Genomic DNA, 19929 nt, shown 5'->3' on the forward strand with positions numbered 1-19929 from the left:
GACTTTGAGGAAGTAAGAATAGCAACAGTCACTGAGCAGGGTACCCAGGGTTTATCGTTCTAACCTTCACAGCAGCCCCAGCTGGCTCAGAGGGGAGATTACCCCAGCTCACATATGGCAGCTTACTAGGCCTCATTATGTGCCAGGCATTGGGACACAGCAGTAAACAGGCTCCTGGTGGCCTCAGCGACGGCAGAGAAGGCTCCAAGGCTGTGCTCTCCAGTATGGTAGCCCCTACCCATGTGCCACAAGCAAGCTCCTGAAATGTGGCCAGTGCAAACTGAGATGTGTAAGACTCAGTAGGAAAAGGAATGTCAACGATCTCATATTTTTATGTTGTGTGTAATGATATAATATTTTTGGATAAATTGGGTTAAATGATATATATGACTAAAATGAAGTTCACCTGTTCCCTTCTACTCTTTAAAACGGGGCTACTAAAAAATCTAAAATTACACAACTGGCTCACTGTGATATTGTGGTTTATAATAATAACTATTTATTTGGTCTTCATTCACTGTTCCTGCCACAGAGCTCCTAAATACCTGGTAATTACCTATATAAGAGCCACAGGGGCATCATTTGTTATATTTAGTTTTGTCCTCTGTTTCTGAAATACCTTCAGAGCTATTCAGATAAAGGTGAAATGACTGTCTTTTATGAATCATACCTTTCAGCCACAGCTGAATTTATGTTAATGAGACAACTTTTGGAATGCTCCTAAGGATGGGGGCTGGTTGCCAGGGAAACCCAATCACTTGATTAGAGAGGTTGAAACTTCCAGCCCTACCACCCTGCTCCACCTCCTGAGAGAGGAGTTGGAGATTGACTTGATTATTAATGGTCAATGATTTAATCAACTGTGTCTATATTCCCAGTAAAAGAAAAATTCTTGTCACAGAAAGAATTCAGATACAGGGAGGTTAAAGAAAAGCAAGAATTTATTTAAGCAAAAGTACGCTCTCAAGAAGGAAATGGCAACCCGCTCCAGTATTCTTGCCTGGGGAATCCCATGGACAGAGGAACCTGGTGGGCTACAGTCCATGGGGTCGCAAAGAGTCGGACATGACTGAGCAACTATGGCTCATCAATCATGCTCTCAAAGGGAGAGTAGACACAGGCAAGTAGCTTCCCTGAGTTTTCTTAGCAAGCCAGTTATGTGGTACATACAAATGAAAGGGTGGAATATTCATTTGGAACTGCAGGCTTGGGGGTCATATTCCCTGATTTTCACCCCAGCTTCACTTTCCAGAGGGGAGGAGGGATTTTTGTCCTCACTTAGCCTTGATTGAAAGTGTTGTGGCATCAGTATGTAATGGGTACTTCTTGTCTGCAAGGCTGATTTTATTGTAATGAGAACATAATGAGCAACAGGTTAGGTTTAGACACCAGAGATTCCCGCCTTTTCTCACCTTTCTTTGTCTGCCTCCAGTGCACTTATCACCCCAAAATGTGTGGTTTCCTATCAGTGTGGAGGTTCCTGCTTTTCTTTGTCTGACCATTACAGATGTGTTGTTTCCTGCCATCTGGCTCGCACTTTCTCTGCTGATATCTAGCTACCTGCATGCTTTAATACCTACATAATGAGGTCTTCATAAAAAGCCCTGAACTACAGTCTAGAGAGCTTCCAGGTTAGTGAACACATGGAGCTGCTGGGAGGTGGGTGCACCCAGAAATAGCATGGAAACTCATCACTCCTTCCCACATACCTTGTCCTATGTGTCTTTCATCCAACTGTCCTTTTTATTAAATTTTTTATTCATTTATTTAATTTTGGCTGTGCTGGGTCTTCGTTGCTGCACAGGCTTTTTCTCTAGTTGCAGCAAGTGGGAGCTACTCTCTAGTTGCAGCATGCAGACTTCTCATTGTGGTGGCTTCTCTTGTGGCAGAGCACAAGTTCTAGGCATGAGGACTTCAGTACTTGCAGCTCTTGGGTTCTAGTGAATGGCCTCAGTAGTTGTGGCACACAGGCTTAGTTGCTCTGCAGCATGTGGAATCTTTCTGGACTAGGGATCGAACCTGTGTCCCATGCACTGGCAGGCAGATTCTTATCCATTGTGACACCAGGAAAGTCCTGTGCTATGCTGCGCTCCGTCACTTTAGTCGTATCCAACTCTTTGCGACCCCATGGACGCTGGGCTCCTCTGTCCATGGGATTCTCCAGGCAAAATACTAGAGTGGATTGCCGTGTCCTTACCCAGGGGATCTTCCCGACCCAGGGATCAAACCTGCATCTCTTGTGTCTTCTGCATTGCAGGCAGATTTTTTACCCACTGAGCCATTTGGGAAACCCATGGAAAGTCCTAGCTGTTCTTAAGTGATATCCTTTTATAATAAACCAGTAATCTAGTAGGTAAACTATTTTCCTGAATTCTGTGAGCCAGTGTAGTAAATTTAGTCATACTCGAGAGGGGAGGGATCATGGGAATCTAGTTTATAAATGGTTAGTCAGAAGCACAAGCGACAACTTGGACTTGCTATTGGCATTTGAAGTGGGGACAGTCTGGTAGGGACTGAGCCCTTAGTCTATGGGATCTGATGCTTTGTTATTGTTCAGCCATTCAGTCGTGTCTGACTCTTTCGACCCCATGGACGGCAGCACACCAGGCTTCCCTGTCCTTCACCATCTCCTGGAGCTTGCTCAAACTCATATCCATTGGGTCGGTGATGCCATCCAACCATCTTGTTCTCTGTTGTCCCTTCTCTTCCTGCCTTCAATCTTTCCCAGCATCAGGGTCTTTTCTAATGAGTTGTTTCTTTGCAGCAGGTGGCCTAAGATTGGAGCTTCAGCCTCAGCATCAGTCCTTCCAGTGAATATTCAGGGTTGATTTCCTTTAGGATTGACTGGTTTGATCTCTTTACAGCCCAAGGAACTCAAGAGTCTTCTCTAAGACCATAGTTCAAAAGCATCAATTCTTCAGCACTCAGCCTTCTTTATAATGTCAAAATTGAGTTAAATTTGTAGGACACCCTTTCTGTGTCTACTCAGAATTGGAGGATTGCTTGGTGTGGGGAAAACCCAGACACATTTGGTGACCAGAAGTGTCATAAGTGGAGTATTGTGTGGAGTTTAAGGAAAAACACTCAGATTTATGGTTCATATTATACAGTAGTTCCTTGGTATCAGCAGGGGATTGGTTCCAGGATCTCCCTCAGGTACCACAATCCTCAGATGCTCAAGTCCCTTATATAAAATGGCATAGAACAGCTCCCTCCATGTGCAAATGGGTATTTGGGTATGGAAAGCCAACACTGTCTCTACTGGACTATACCCTGACTGCACTGCTGTAGGGTATAATCTTGCCACAGATACCTCAATAGACAAATTGTTTGCCTCTGGACCAACGTTTTTCATACTTTTCATGGGACTGAAATTAAAAGACACTTGCTCCTTGGAAGAAAAGCCATGACAAACCTAGACAGCATATTAAAAAGCAGAGACATCACTTTGCCAACCAAGGTCCATATAGTCAAAGCTGTGGTTTTTCTAGTAATCATGTATGGATGTGAGAATTGGACCATTAAAAAGGCCAAGCAACAAAGAATTGATACTTTCAAACTGTGGTGCTGGAGAATACTCTTGAGAGTCCCTTGAACAACAAGGAGATCCAACCAGTCAATCCTAAAGGCAGTCCACCCTGAACATTCATTGGAAGGACTGATGGTGAAGCTGAAGCTCCAATACTTTGGCCACCTGATGCGAACAGCCAACTCATTAGAAAAGACCATGATGCTGGGAAAGATTGAGGGCAGGAGGAGAACAGAGTGACAGAGGATGAGATGGTTGGATGGCATCATCAACTCAATGGATATGAATTTAAGCAAACTCCAGGAGATAGTGAAGGACAGGAAAGCCTGGTGTGTTGCAGTCCATGGGGTTGCAAAGAGTTGGACATGACTTAGCAATTGAATAACAACTAGACCAGCTTATCAGCTCCCAGTGAGGTCAGAAGGAGCTCTTCCACCCTTTCTGTCCTAACTGAACTAGTAGCCTCCCCTCTTGAGAGTCAGACTTTGGACTGTGAGGCCACACCCAGACCCTCTGCCTCCAAACCTGTTCTCCTACCTCGTAGAGCAGCTGTCTCTTTGCTTCCTCGTCCAAACTCCCTGGCTAAGGGAACTGTCCGTTCTCCAACGGCATGAAATAAATTCCATTTCCCTTCTTTGAGGAGGCCTGAAGGTTCTCCCTCCTAAGCATCTGTCCTGTCCATTTCTTCCTGGAGCTCTGGCCAAGGTGCTGGTCACTTGCTTGAGCCACTGCAGAAGCCTTGGAATCCTTCCCCAGCCTTCTAGCATAAGCCTCCAACCAGCACCCTACTTTCTCTCTGAAGCATTGCATCAAGCTCTGAGGCCTCCAATGACCAGACTCCCTCAACTTGGCTGATGGTGTGGTTGTGGGGGCACAGGGCAGGGGTGGGGTACAATTGCAAGACATCTCTTCCACATTACCTATTTCTATTTTGACGGACATTTCCACAGTGGACATGAATTGCATTTGGCATTGGAAAAAGGTTAACACTTAAAAGCAACCCTAAGACACACACTTGTATAGCACAGACCAGTTCAGAAAGGACACCCAAGAAACTGAATAGACATGTCACTTCTGGGGAAACTAGAAAGCTGGGGGTCAGAGGTGGGAAAGAGATTAAGATTTGCACTGTTTGAATTCACAGTGCATGAACTGCATGCATGCTCAGTTGCTTCAGTCATGTCTGACTCTTTGCAACCCTATAAACTGTAGCCTGCCAGACTCCTCTGTCCATGGGATTCTCCAGGCAAGAATACTGGAGTGGCTGCTATTCCCTTCTCCAGCGGGATCTTCCTGACCCAGGGTTTGTACTCCCGTCTCTTAGGTCTCCTGCATTGACAGGCGGGTTCTTTACCACTAGCGCTACCTGGGAAGCCCCTTCACCATGGGTTATTTTAAAAACAAAAACTTATTTTTAGAGAGAAGGGATAAATTAGGGATTTGGGATTAACAGATAACACAACTATTGTTTTTATACAAGGACTGACTGTAAAGCACAGGGGACTATATTCAATATCTTGTTATAATCTGTTGTTGTTGTTCAGTCACTAAGTCATGTCTGACTCTTTTGTGACCCTACGCTCCTTTGTCCATGGGATTTCCCAGGCAGGAATACTGGAGTGGGTTGCCATTTTATTCTCCAGAGGATCTTCCCAACCTAGGGATCAAACCTATGTCTCCTGCTTGGTAGGCAGATTCTTTACCACTGAGCCACCAGGGAAGCCCAGTAGCCTATAGTGGAAAAGTATATATAATGGAATCACTTTGCTGTATACCTGAAAAATGTAAATGAATTATACTTCAACTTTTTAATTAAAAAAAACTATCTCCTTAGGACACATATGAAAAACCCCTGAATGATTCCAACTAAATAAAGTCCAACTCTCCTTAGCCACAGAAAATGGGTTTTGCAATCTGATCCCCTCCACATCACCCATACCAGCCAACCTGCTTCTCAGTCCCACCTATGTCTTGACAGCTCCATCTCCTGACCTGGAGAATGTCTCTACCTATTAGAAACCTCCTCCCCCTCCAAGGCCCAGCTTAAATGGCATCTGCTAGCAGGCTTCTTGGCTTCCCCGTGGCTCAGTCGGTAAGGAATCTGCCTGCAATGCAGGAAACCCAGGTTCGATCCCTGGATTGGGAAGATAGCTTCGAGAATGAAATGGCAATTCACTCCTGTATTCTTGCCTGGAGAATCCCATGGACAGAGGAGCCTGGCAGACTACAGTCCATGGGGTCTCAAGAGTCGGACATGACTTAACGACTAAAGCACCACCAGCAGGCTTCTCAGTCTCAGCACCAGTGGTATTGGGGTCAAGTCTTTGTTGGTAGCCAGGATGTCTTGTAGGATGTCTAGGATCATTCCTGGCCCCGACCCACTACTGCCAGCAGCATTCCAACCCCCTTCCCAGGTTGTGACCACCTCAAATCCCTTTAGACATTGCCAAATGGCCCTTGGGGGGCAAAAATCACCTAGAAAAACTAAGCTCCCCACAGTTCTTATAGCCATTGTGACATTTATCACCCTGGGTTCACAGTGAACTGCATTTTGTTTTTTTTCTGTCCCCATCCGTGACTAGAGGGTACCTAGAAGGTGGGGGTGGGGCAGGGACCAGATTTCTACTGAAATCATATTCAAATCCCCATCCTTACCACTTACTTCTGTGACTTTAGGTCAATTACTTGGCCCCTCCAAGCCTACATTTCCTCATCTATAAAAAGGCAATGCTAGTCCCCACCCCAGAAGACTGCATGCTGAGTGCCTGACATGCATGATGGCCAGCCCACAGCAGGGGTGGACAGAGACTGGCACTTATTAATAAATGGGCTTCCCTGGTGGCTCAAGCAGTAAAGAATCTGCCTGCAATGCGGGAGACCCAGATTGAATCCCTGGGTCAAGATCCCCTGGAGAAGGGACTGGCTACCCACTCTAGCATTCTTGCCTGGAGAATCCCATGGACAGAGGCTCCAGTCCGTGGGGTCACAAAGAGTCAGACACAACCGAGCAACTAACACTTCATAACATTAATAAATGCCTTGACGTGTTACAGATGCTACAAATCTGCCCAGGGTGTGGCAGGACCACCAGAAGTTCTCTGTTCCCTGATGTTCATGTGCGCAGGAAGGGTGGTCGGCAAAGGCTTCAGAGGAGAGTGACACCTGGTTTGGATCTTGGGAGATGACACCATGCGCCCCAGGTAGCAGGGCCTGGCTCACATGGAGGGTTTATGAAATATACAAATGAGACAGAGACCACATGTGACTTGGTGTGAGAAACAAGTCACCCAATCTGCTGACACAGCCAGCCTTCCTCACTATTAAAACCTCTCCCTGCAGACACCCGCCCTGACACGTGCACACCCACCTACCCCAGCATCTCCCACTCAGTGGTTTGAATGACCTTTAATAGGAACGCTGTTTCTGTCTGTCCCTCTCTCCAGAGGCATCCAGGACAGGATGACATAGTGCAGTGTGCAGATACACCACTCCCTGCTCTGCCCCACCCCCAGCAAAGGTCAAGCAAGGATGGAGCTGCGACATCCATGCACTTCCTGTCTCCCAGGAGGTTTTCTGAGTCACCATCTCCAACGGATAGCGTTCTGCTCCCATGATAGGAGCCAGGGAGGATGGGGCTGCTGCAGTCCCACGGTCATGTGGGGACTTGAGTCTGACCCAGGTCTCAGTATCAACCCTGGAGCAGAAGGCCCCTGAGGCTGCAGTTCTGCTGGGGAGAAGCTCTGGGGTGTGACTTCTCACCCCTAGAGTCTCTCTGGGCAGCTGGGTCAGCCCCTGTTGTGCTCAAGCACTGCCCCCTGGAAGAAGCAGAGGAAGTGGGACTGGGTTTTTCAGGAAGATGGGTGAGAAAAGACCAGTTGCTACAAAGCAGTGAAAGTGAACAGTTTTTCCCTGGAAGACATCCAGAGCACCAGGAAGGTCCCAGCCAAGGAGCTATGCTCTGCCTCTGTCTGGCCTGCGGCCCCGTCTCTCCGAAGGTGGCTCAAAAGCAGTGAGAGGTCAAGAGCCTGGAGGCTGGATCCCGTTCCCTGGGCCCCGAGGCGCCGGAGGCTGCTGGGCAGTGGTTGTTGACCAAGAGGAAAAGGTCTGTGGTGGCCGCTCCCAGCCAGTTAGGGATCGACGAAGGAGACTGCGATGTAGCGGGTGCCTTTGGTGGTGGGGAGCCCCTCGTGGTAGTGCGTGAGTCGCCCGGGGTGCATCAGGGTCCAGCCCTTCCGTGGGGCTCGGATGGAGCAGTTGTAGCGCAGGAACCGACAGCCCCCGCCCTGCGAGACAGGAAGTGTGGATTCCCCAACAGGAAGTGCCAGTTCCCCAACGGACACCGGGCTCTCCCCCCACCCCCACCCCCATTCTCCCATCTGAGCCATCACAGCCAAGGGGCCCCTCAGTACAGCCTGCCTGGGGATGCCCTGTGGAGCGACAGCCATGAGCTGCCTAAGGAAGACACTCAGCAAAAAGCAAGGAATCAGAAGCACTGGCCTTGGAGGCAGGCAGCACTGGGCAGTGACTCTGTGACCAACCTGAACCTCAGTTTGCCCTTCTGGAAAATGGACATTAAACTGTACAGAGTTGTGAGAATTAAATGAGAAGATACAAGTAAGAGCTAGCTTAGGGCTGGGTTTCTCAACCTTAGCACTATGGACATGTTGGGTTAGATAATTATTTTTTAATTGTGGCAAATACACATAACATAAACTTTACCATCATAATCATTCTCAAGTATACAATGATAATAAGTACATTTACACTGCTGTACAGTTATCATCACATGGGCCAGATAATCTTTCTTATGGGGGAGCTGTCCTGGGTACCCCTGGCTTCTACCCAAGAGATGCCAATAGTACCCTCATAGTTGTGACAACTGAAAATGTCTTCAGTTATCGCCAGTGTCTGCTGAGAGGGAATCACTGTCCCCTATGAAAACCCCTGATATACTGTAAACTCTCAAAAAAATGATAGGTGTTTTATGGGTGTCCTTCACAATGCCTGCCCAGGGCTGAGTCCCTAGAAGCCTTTATAAATAGTAACTTGGGACTTCCCCTGCGGTCTAGTGGTTAAGACTTTGCTGTTCAACACAGAGGATGTGAGTTAGATTCCTGGTTAGGGAACTAAGATCCCACATACCTCATGGCCAAAAAACAAAAACAAAACATAAAGCAAAAACAATATTGTAACAAATTCCACAAAGACTCTTAAAAGAAAATAGCAGCTTAAGGAGTAAATGGTGAATAAATGGCTGTCTCTCTAGCTGATCACACCTAGAGGCCCTTCCTTGGGGCCCTGAGGCCCCCAACTACTCCCTCCGCACTCTCAAGTCTTCCTGGTTTCCCCATCCCCCACTCTGGTCACAAGCCTGTGCCCCACACCTACTCTAATCTTGTCCTGCCATTCCCAAAGCTGCCCTCTTATTTCAAGAGTGATGAAAACCCTAAACTTTTTATTACTAATAGCTATTATTTTCCTTGATTACTTATTGTGGATTCACATAAGCAATTACCTGGATGAGCTCATTTAATTCTCACAATTCTACAGAGGGTCCTCTAGGTTTTCCCATCTAAGATATGAGGGAAATGCTAAGAAACGTACCTGGTTACATGTTACACAGAGCTGGTGAGAGGGAGGTAGGACCCAAGCCCAGCCAGTCTGGCCCCCAGACATCCCGAATCCTTGCTCTGTTGTATCTAAAGCTTTCTCCCCCCAACCAAATTGTGCTCTGAGCCCACCTCTTCTAAGAAGCCGTCTCCATGCACCAGGCACCTTCTCCTTAGGGTTCTCTGGCACTGGCATACCCTGACTGGCCACTCTGTGAGCTGCTTACTCCTGTCAGCCCTGGCCCTGGCCCGCCCCTGGCCCAAGATGCCCCCTGCTCACCTCATAATCCACTCCAACCCGGTTCAGGGCGATGTTGATGGTGAAGGTGGAGGCGTCGTGGTGTGGCACCAGTGAGGGCTGCTCATCGGGCTTGTAGCGGACGACAAAGGCCAGGTCGAATTGGGCCTGCGCCAAGGACGTGGGACAAGAGAACTGGAGTTAGAGAGAGGCCCCCAAATGCTGGGAGAGGCAGGGGTGCACAGAAGGGACCCCTCATCCAATCGCTGCAAAGTCGACCAAGACAGCAGATCTGCTTATGCTGTGTTCTCCAGCGTCTGGCACAGACAAGTTTCTCAATTAAAACATGGGGTGGAAGGGAAGGAAAAGTAAAGAAAGGGAGGACGTGGAGGGAGGAAGGAAGAGCAGGAGAAGAAGATGAAGAGAAGAGAGGAAATAAACGTAACCCTCACGACTTTCTGGCTGGTGATTCCTTGGGGGCAAGGCCCTGGCACACTCAAAGCAGGTGTTTGGAGAAAACCAGGGTAAACAAGGAGGAGGTGACTGAGTGAAGGAGGGCAAAAGTCAAAAGAGGCAGCCAGACACACGAGGGAGGGAGCTAAAGGAATGAGCATGCCAGCCAGCTAACACGGGCTTATATGAGCCTCTAGAGCAAGATTTAAGTACACAGAGGAGGATGCAAAGAAGTGAGTCCTGGCTGGAGGCAGAGTGGCCTCCCCTTACCAACTAGATGACTCCCGAGGCCCCGCCCACAGTATCCGCCTCCCGAGGCCCCACCTTCCGGGGGCCTAGCCTCACCCCTGAAGGGAGGAGACGCCACTCCTGGAGACTAAATATTCAGTAAAGTCTCCCCCAAGCCTGGAACGCCTTCCTCCCCTCCCCCAACCACTCCACCCCACACCCTCATCCCGGTTGCACCCCAGTCGCGCCCACCCTGGTGTAGTAGCCCGGGTAGAGTTTCTCCGTCATGGGGGCGATGTACTCCACCAGGAACTTGTGCCACTCCCGCTCAAAGTTGATCTGGTTCATGTGGATGTCGATGGTTGGCACGTTTTCGTAGCCACCCTGGATGCGGTTGTCCTAGACGTGACCAAGGAGAATTTGGTAAGCAGAATTCTAAGATCTAACCCCCTAACACACACCATGAAATTCCAGCTCCCTGGTGTAGTGCGTGTGTTTCAGTCGTGTCTGACTCTGTGCGACCCCATGGACTGTAGCCTACCAGGCTCCTCTGTCCATGGGATTTTCCAGGCAAGAATACTGAAGTGGGCTGCATGCCCTCCTCCAAGGGATCTTCCCGACCCAGGGATAGAACCCTTGACGTCTCCTGTGTCTTCAGCATGGCAGGTGGATTCTTTACCCCTGAGCCACCCAGGAAGCCCCCCTGGTGTACATGCTCTGTCTAAATTCCCTCCCTTTGACCTGTGAACCTGATGGGGTAAGGTTAGGTTACAGGACAAAAGTGAAGGGATTCAGGAGATGTAATTAATGTAATGTCTACTGCCTTTGGGTTCATCCAGAGGGAGATCATCTCAGGTGGGCCTTCAAGGAGGGTTTGGAAGACAGAGATTTTGTGTCCTGCTGGCCCAGAAAAGGCAAGCTGCCTGAAATGATGCAGCTGCAAGGATGTGAGTTCTGTCACGTGAGGTTGGAAAAGGACCCCAAGCTTCAGATGGGAGCCCAGTCCCGGATGACACCAGGGCTGCAGCCTCGTGAGACACTGAGCCGGACTCCCAACCCACAGAGACTGGGAGATAATAAATGGGTATTGTTTTAAGCTGATAAGCTTTGTGGTGATTTGTTACGCAGCACAGAAAACCAACGCAGAGGCCACAGGTTAGTTGGGGTACTAGAGCCCCAGTGCTGGCTGGGTCACTGGAGCACAAGAGTTCACCAGACCCCACATGTGGGCTATTTGAGTTACTGGGTTCTGGAGATGAGCTCTGGCACCAAGTATGTCAGTTGGGCAGACCCATGAACCATGCTTAGTCCAGCTGCTAGCCCAGATGTTAGCTGGTCCCAGCGGCATATAGGCCCAGGGGTTCATGTGCCTTTAAAAATGGCTCCTGAACTTTTAAGAGGCTTGCAGGTATGAATTCCTCGTACAGGGAAGGCACAGCCTGTCACATGCACCATGCCCCTTGCTTCTTAACACTGGTGTCTGGTGATCTTAACACTGCTGTCGCTTCCAAATCCTTCTGCATCCCACATTATCTCATTCCTCCCCATCTCCATGCCCAATCTGGGGAAGGAAGAGAAATCATTCTAATGACACACCAGGAACTGGAAACCTAGCAATTCAAGACAAAGGCAGCTCTAAGTCACCCAGCAGCAATGGCAACTTGAAGACCAACATTCCATCCCATTTCTCACTCCCTCTACTCCTAAGTGTCTGCAGGCACCCCTGCCAATGCCCCCATCTCTAGGAGTCCCAGAGAGGTTGGCTAGCTTGTCAAGAAAAGAGCCCCGAGGGCAGGCATGGGGAAGGGGCAGCATCCCACCATCGCAGTCCAGGCATCTGGACCCCCACCTTGTTATCTCCCAGGGACCACTGGCCGTAGTGCTCCATCTCTTCCACCAGCTCATCACAGGCCGTCTCCGTGAAGATGGGGAACCAGTAGACGTCCGGGCAAGGCTGAGGAGGGCGGGGATTCAGTCACAGGGTCCAGAGAAGCATCACTTCGTCCTCCCGCTGCCCCCACGGCCCTCTGCAGACCCCGCTGCAGGCAAGGCCCCTCATGTGGCCTATGTCAGTCCCAAACCCCAGTCTGTGAGCCCTCCGTGTCTCCACAAGTGTCCCCAGGGAACAGGAGCTCAGCAGGCTGCTGAAGGGAGGAGGAACCAGAGCTCAGAGCTGGCCCTTCTCAGCCAAGGTCACAGAGTTGCCTAAGCCTGGAAAGGAATATGCAGATCCAGGGAGCAGAGGCCCACAGACTCCAGGAGAAGCAGAGAAGGAAGCATCTGTTTCTCATTCTAGGCCCACAGTCCACAGCTGAGACCACAATTGGGGACATTTTCTTCTTTCCTGCTCTGGCCAGGGAAGATGCCTCAGGCCCCTCCACCCCCGAAGACTCCAGCTGCAAAGTGCCATCAAGATGCAGGGGCACCCCACTGCATGTTCCCTTGCCCCATGCAGCACCAGAGCACAGGATGGGGGCTCCTGCTCCTCCCCCAGGTCAGCTGGTCTTGTTGCTCTGCCGTCTGTCCCCTGCAGCCGCTGCAGGGTGTAAATCCAGCAGCTTTGTTCACAGAGGGCGCTGGGGCCTTACCATCTCCACCATCTTCCCCGCCAAGGCCTTGGTGTAGTTCTCGTGGATGTATTTCTCCTTCCAGTCCTGTGGGGAGAGGGGGGCTGGGTCCTCGGGCCAGCCTGGGCCAGCTGGGACTCACCTGCATGGGCTGTTCCAAGAGGGAGTTCTGCCCCCCAGGCCCGGTGGGGTGCGGGAGCATTGGGGGTGGGAGTGGGGGAGCCTGTATGCGCCTCTGCCCGCTGGGTCATGTGAGCTGTTTGGGCGCACAAGTATGTCCATGGGAGTCCATGTTTGCATGTGAGTGCACATGTATAGGTCCCCCTGCAGGTATGTGCCTGTGCCCACATCAGCCACAGGCTTGAACATCTAGTGATGCTGTCAGGACTTCCTCCTCCTCTGATCAGCACAGCACCCTCAGAGGTGAGGCAGGCTGGGATAGCATGCCCATTTTAGAGCTGAGATAACTGAGGCCCCATAGATTCTGGACAAAAGATAACGGAAGGACTAAACAACCTCCACTGCCACTTCTCAAGAGCCAAGAGCAAAATCGGGGTACTGAGCATGCCCCCTGCACTCAACATCAGAGGGCAAAACACCTAAGCTACTGCTCCGCCCGGACCCCTGGACACAACCCAACTCTCACCCTATACAGGGAACAAGCTCAGCTCTCCTCAGGAAGAGAGTGAGCAAGGGAGCCTGACGTTAGTTCTCACTCCCCACTGCTGCAGAAGGGGCCCCAGTAAAGCCTTGCCTGGAAAAAAAAGATAACCGAGGCCCCAAAGGCGGACAGGTTTAACTGTCACAGCTGATGGACCACAAACCTCAGCCTCTAACTCCAGGTCCCTCCTCCACCAGATGGCGCTGCCTCGAGAGACACTCTCCTCTCCACACTGGAATCCTGCCTGACAAGCCCTCTGGGGTGGAGGGAGCCAGGGGGGACCATGGGGTCCCAGCCCAGCCAAGGTCAGGCTCTGGGAGGGAAGTGCCTCAGGTCACAGGATCACAGAGGTCCCTTTTGTTCCCATGCCTGCCCACCCACCCGGGGCCTCACCTCGGGGTTGCTGAACACCTCCCAGAGGTCGTTGTGGAGGTGGGTGGTCTGGTAGCTGTCCAGGGAGAGCAGGTGGCCAAAGGAGTGCCGGTTGGTCAGGAACATGAACACATCCTGGGGAGAAGAGGCTGGATGGAAGAGAGCCTCCCTTCTCCTGCACACCCCACCCCTGGCGTGGGCAAAACTGAAGCCTCCTCTACCCACCATATTTAAATTCACAACCCAGTGTGGGTCACTCCATTTCCCAAGTGCCCAAGGCCTGAGGCAATCAAGGAAGACTTCCTGGAGGACTGAACAGGAGTGAAAGAATGAGCGTGCAAAAGAAAAGGATGGAGTTCTGATCCTGGAGTGAGTTGTGGGCACAAGGAAAACATCATCCCGCTGTCACATTTAAAAAAAAAATAACCACAAAATAGTATCGAGTGGGGCACAGGGAAATAGTAAGGGCATCTCTTGGGCATATTACTTGGAGTAAAGGTGGAAAGTTCAGTTTTCTCTGGGCTCTGTCAAAATGTACATAAAAGAGATTGTGTAGGGCTTCCCTGGTGGCTCAGTGGTAAAGAATCCACCTGCCAATGCAGGAGATGTGGGTTCAATCCCTGGTCCAGGAAAATCCCACAGGCCATGGAGCAACGAAGCCTGTGCGCCACAACTATTGAGCCTGTGCTCCAGAGCCCGGGAGCCACAAGAAGAGAGGCCATTGCAATGAGAAGACCAGGCACTGCAACTAGAGAGCGGCTCCTGCTCACTGCATCTAGAGGAAAGCCCGCACAGCAATGAAGACCCAGCACAGCCACAAATAAATAAACACAAATTTTAAAAAGATAAAGATAGTGTGATAACTGGGTCTGCTAAAATGATCCTACAGATCCCGAGGGGCAGCCCTCATGCCTGGGGCCCCAAGTGCCCCCACCAGGGCCTGGCAGCCTGTAAGCAGTCCTGCTGGGATCTCAGAAGCCACAGGGCCCACGGGAACAAGGTAACTCGTCTTCCCCATCGACGGGGCCTCTTCTGACTGCCCAGCCCAGCTAACCTGCTGCCGGATGTTGGCACAGAAGGCCATGTCGGGGTCCAGCTTGCTGTGGTGGAACAGGTCTGTCTCCTGCAACTCAGCCCGCAGGGCGCTTCCCTTGATCAGGTAGATGTTTGAGATGTAGGGTACATTCCAGACACCCCTAAGGGAGAGAGGGGAAGATGGAGGGGGTCACAGGCAATGGTGTGGAGTCATAGGCTGGGGGTCAGGGGTCAGACGAGGGGGAAGTCACAGGCTGGGAGGGCAGGATGGTGCTGATTTGATTCCCCTACTCTGGGCACATGGCCCCAGGATAATTGTCAGGAAGTCCTTCTGTGTGTCTGACTGCAGTCTTCCTTGCTTCAGTTCAGCAGGAATTTGAGCACAACAAGGACAGGAATACTGGGGGAGGTGAGGCCAGGTGGAAGACAGAGGAGGGTGTCCCCCCATCCTGCAGGTACTCACACACGCCGCCCCTGCACGATGTCCACGTAGTCCTCGGAGCGGGCGTAGTAGCCATCTGCACTCAGTGCCCCCCAGAAGTTCGACCACAGCCTCCCATGGCGGGTCATCAATGGGGTGATAACGTTCCTGGGGAAGGGAGCATCTCAGAGGGAGTCCCTCTGCCTGAGGGGAGGTTGGGGCAGGTCCAGGTGTGGGGAAGGGGAGAGAGAGTGCCTTCAACCTGCAAGGACCTCCCTGGAGTAGGGCCTGGGGTGGGGTCTGGCCCATCTGGTGCCAGCTTCCCCTGCCCCTCACAGAGCAGCCAGGAAAGGCACAGAGGAGGAGGGGTGGGGGTAGGGGGTGGGACAGCTTGGAGCTTGGAGCCAGGAGGTGGAGAACATCCTAGACTAAATCAAGGTAGCCAGGACTTCCCTGGCAGTACAGTGGATAAGAAATCCACCTGCCAATGCAGGAGACACAGGTTCGATCCCTGGTCCAGGAAGGTCCCATATGCCGCAGAGCGACTAAGCCTGAGCACCACAACTACTGAGCCTGTGCTCTAGAGCCCATGAGTCACAACTACTGAGGCTGCGGGGTGCAACTACCGAAGCCCATGCGCCTACAGCCTGTGCTTTGCAATAAGAGAAGCCACTGCAATGAGAAGCCTGTGCACTGCAGAAAGAGTAGCCCTCACTCACCGCAACTAGAGAATGTGTGTGTGTGTGTGTGTGTGTGTAAAGACAAGATAGCCAGGCTGGGAACAGCCCAGGGTCACAGGTGAGGCCAGTGTGGAGGAGGAGACAGGCAGGGGAGGGGCCCCCACCCCAAGCCCAGACTCGGGTCCAGGGCCATCGTGAGCCCTGAGGGCCTGTCTGCCAGCCGGCCGCGGCCAGCCCACAGCCTCACTTGTTCTGCTCGATCAGCAGCCGCAGGGTTTTGGGCTCAGTCAGGGCCACGTCGGCATCCACGCTGAAGTAGTAAGTGCAGCCACGGTCCTGCCGGCACAAGTCCCTGTGGGGAGGGAACACAGGGTCGTTGGGGTCAGGGTGCTGGTGCCCACCTCCCCACCACCCAGGATCCCTGCACCTGCAGTCCCCATCGCTGCCCACATCTGTCATCACCAGGTACCAGCCAAGGGTCTTTAGGGAGCTCAGGTCAGCCCTGCTGCAGGCTGGCACCAGCCGCCTCGAGGTCCCTCCTGACTCTGAGACCCAACCCCTGGACTACAAAGCTGTCAAGACAAGCCCCAGAGCCTGGCATCTGGCAGCCAGTGCCCTGGAAACCTGGGCATTGGGGAGAGCAGGCCCACAGACAGGTCCCTACACTGCTCTGTGCTATGGGTAAACTGGCTGTGCCTTTCCAGAGGACAGTCTGGCAACCTACACCAAAAGCTTTAAAAATCTCACACTAAGTAAAATCAGTCAGACAGAGAAGACAAATGTCATATGATATCACCTGCATGTGGAATCTAAAAAAATAACACAAACCAACATATTTACAAGACAGAAATAGACTCACAGACATAGAAAATAAAAACACAGTTACTAAAGTGGAAAAGGGGGAAGGGGAAGAGATAAATTAGGAGTATGGGATTAACAGATACACACTAATATACAAAAAATAAACAACAAGGATTTACTGTCCAGCACAGTAAATAATGGCCCCATAGCACCGAGCAGTGTAGGAACCTGCCTGTGGGCCTGCTCTCCCCAGTGCCAAGGCTTTCAGGGCACTGGGTGCCAGATGCCAGAAAGATAATGATATTCAATACCTTGTAATAACCTTTAATAGAAAAGAATCCGAAGTTGTACACCTGAAACTAGCACAATATTGTAAATCAGTAATAGTTAAAATTTTCTTAAAAATCTATGTTCTTTCTGTTTACTGGTGCCAGGCTCAGCAAACTATGGAGCACAGTGCAAATCTAGCCCACTGCCTGAGGTTTTGACCCTTTTCTCTTTTTTTGACTGTGCTATGCGCCATGCGGGATCTTAGTTCCCTGACCAGGGATCGAACTCGTGCCCCTCTGCAGTGGAAGCATGGAGTCTTAACCACTGGACCACTAAAAGAATCCCCAGGAACTTTTGTCAAATTACTTTATTGACGTATAGTTGACTCACAATGCTAATTTCTGCTACAGAGCCAAGTGATTCAGTTGTACATATATATATACACAGACATTTTTTCATATTCCTTTCCATCATGGTTTATCACAGGATATTGAATATAGTTCCCTGTGCTACACAGTAGGACCTTGTTTTTCCATTCTCTATGTAACAGTTTGCATCTGCTAATCCCAAACTCCCAGTCCATCCCTCTCCCACCCTGTGGCAATCACAAATCTGTAAGAACAGTTTCACATTTCTAAATGGGTGGGGAAAACAAAAATCAAAAGAAGTCATGTGAAAATCATATGAACTTCAAATTTCAGTGTTGATAAAGAAAATGTTATTGGAGCACAGCCACGCTCATTCATGCTCTAATAGCCAGGCTGAGTGGTCACGGCAGAGCCCTCAAAGCCAACTTACATAGATTTACTAGCTGGTCCTTTATAAGGAGTTTGCCAATCTCGGATCTGCACTTTCTAACTCTTTTATAGTCAACACAAATTAAACTTGTTTATTTCCATCATAAAGGAAAAAAATCAGAGGCTGTTTCTCCAATTGTCAGCATTTATCTCCTCTGGCCTCCAGTCCTTCCTCTGTCTCTCCTTTGCTTCTCCTTTGCTCAGCCCTCCCCAGGAGCATTGAGGTTGACTCAACGGTTTCCCCATTTGAGAGATGAGAACACCAAGGTCAAGGGAGGGGCAGGACTTGCTGGAGACCACATAGCCTTCTGAACCTCTGTCTCCCCGCCCGGGGCTCCTGATTACCTGGCCCCTCCGCCATGACCCTCAACTCACGCGCCCATGTTCCTGGCGTCTGCGTTGGCCACCCGCACCTCGGGGCCCACCAGTTTCACAGACTGGTACTCATCGCCGTGCTCTGCCAGGAACTGCTCCACCTGAGCCTTGTGGTGCTGCTCCTGGGGGCAAAGGGATGGAGGCTTAGGATGAGGCTCCACCCCCTGGGACCACAGCGTCTTCTGCTGCCCCAGGCTGCTCCCTCTCATTGCTGGCGCATCCCCGGCCACTTGCTGGAACTTGCTCCCTGGAACTCTGCCATCGTCAGACCTTCTGCCTGGAGTGCCCTTCCTGGCCAGCCTCTGATCGTGCGTGCATGCTAAGTCACTCCAGTCGTGTCTGAATCTTTGTGACCCCTGGACTATAGGGGTCACCAAGCTCCTCCACGCATGGGATTCTCCAAGCAAGAATACTGGAGTGGGCTGCCATTTCCTCGATACTCTCAAACCAGAGATCGAACCTACATTTCTTATGTCTCCTGCATTGGCAGGTGGGTTCTTTACCACTAGTGCCACCTGGGAAGCCAGTCTCTGACCATCCTCCCCTGACTAGACCAGGTCTACAGGCCTCTTAAAAGCCTCTGTCACCAGGACAGCGCCCCTCACCCCACAGGCCCCACATCAGTCACTGATGACCAGTTCTGCTGGTCCCAGGTATGGCCCAGAGTTTGCTATAAAACACTCCAGGTAATGTTCAAACGGCACTTGGAAAAAGTTTATACCTGGAGCCCCTTGCATGGGGAAAAAGGAAGAGCAGGGTGTTTAAAAACAAACCCAGGGTTCAGAGCGAAGCCTGGATCTGCTCCAGTGAGCTGCATGGCCTTGGACAAGTCACTTCACCTGTCTCAGCTTCAGTTTCCTCCCTTGTAAAATGGGAGGGCAATCCTGTCTCCCCATGGGGTCACTGCAAGGAGTTGACAAGTCAGACAAGAGCACACAGTAGGTCCTCAAAGACCGTCTGGGACAATTCTCTTTTTCTACACAAAGTCACAATTTATGCGCATGAGGTTTGATGACTCCAGGGAAGCTGGGAGCCTCCCAAGGGCAGGGTCTACAACCTCCTCCTGTTTTCAGGAAGGACAGTTGAATGTCTGTGAGACAGACAAGCTGAGCTGAGTCAGGGCCCACAGGTCCCTGGAGGTGGGGTGCAGACAGTCAGGGCCACGAGGTCTCGGAAGAGGGTGACTATAGACAGGGCAGCTAAGACTCTATGGAAGACAAAGAGCTTTGACAGCAGGCAGGACTTAAGAGCATGTTTGGCTTCTCTCAGCAAAAGCTGAGATGTGGGACTTTATCCTGCTGGAATGGAGAGGCTGGCGAGGCAGGGAGCTCAGAATACTTATTCCAGGCCTGGATTCACAAAGTAGAAGGCCTTCAGGTGCCCCTTGACTCCTCAGAATGTATTATACTCAAGGAATGAAAACCAATTTAACTATCACCAGATCGAATCAGGAAAGACTGGGACTCCTCTGGCGGTCCAGTGGTTAAGACTCAGCACTTCCACTGCATGGGACACAGGTTTGATCCCTGGTCGGGGAACTAAGATCCCACATGTCCTGCAGCTTGGCCAAAAAAAAAGGGGGGGAGGAACGAAAGACTGACTGGAGCAGGAAGGGAAATAACGATAATGACGTCAGCTAAGAGCACCTACTATGTGCTTCCTATTCATCAGGCACTTGTCTTCATGCTTCAGAGGTCAACTTGTTTAATCCTATGTGGCCAGCACTAATAGTATCCCTATTGAATAGACCTAATAGATGAGAAAACTGAAGCCCAGAGAGGTTGAATAAGATGCCCAAGGTCACACAGCTAATATAAGCAGTGATATTGGGGTTCAAATCCAGCCGGTCTGACTGCAAAGTCAACCCAGTGATTGGGAATACAGCCTACTTCC

General features: G+C 50.8%; 1 protein-coding gene across 1 annotated transcript in view; it reads right to left on the bottom strand.

Annotated features, from left to right (window-relative positions):
• Nucleotides 1-6941: 6941 nt before the first annotated feature.
• Nucleotides 6942-19929, bottom strand: part of PLOD1 (procollagen-lysine,2-oxoglutarate 5-dioxygenase 1) — a 29580-nt gene continuing 16592 nt past the window's right edge. The window contains 10 exon segments of the mRNA NM_174148.1: nucleotides 6942-7812; nucleotides 9419-9544; nucleotides 10310-10456; nucleotides 11907-12011; nucleotides 12646-12711; nucleotides 13679-13792; nucleotides 14712-14853; nucleotides 15156-15281; nucleotides 16041-16145; nucleotides 18037-18158. Coding sequence (NP_776573.1) covers nucleotides 7657-7812; nucleotides 9419-9544; nucleotides 10310-10456; nucleotides 11907-12011; nucleotides 12646-12711; nucleotides 13679-13792; nucleotides 14712-14853; nucleotides 15156-15281; nucleotides 16041-16145; nucleotides 18037-18158 — 1209 coding nt within the window. The 3' untranslated portion in view covers nucleotides 6942-7656.

The sequence above is a fragment of the Bos taurus genome, chromosome 16 (assembly GCF_002263795.3).
Source record: "Bos taurus isolate L1 Dominette 01449 registration number 42190680 breed Hereford chromosome 16, ARS-UCD2.0, whole genome shotgun sequence".
In the NCBI taxonomy this organism is placed as follows: Eukaryota; Metazoa; Chordata; class Mammalia; order Artiodactyla; family Bovidae; genus Bos; species Bos taurus.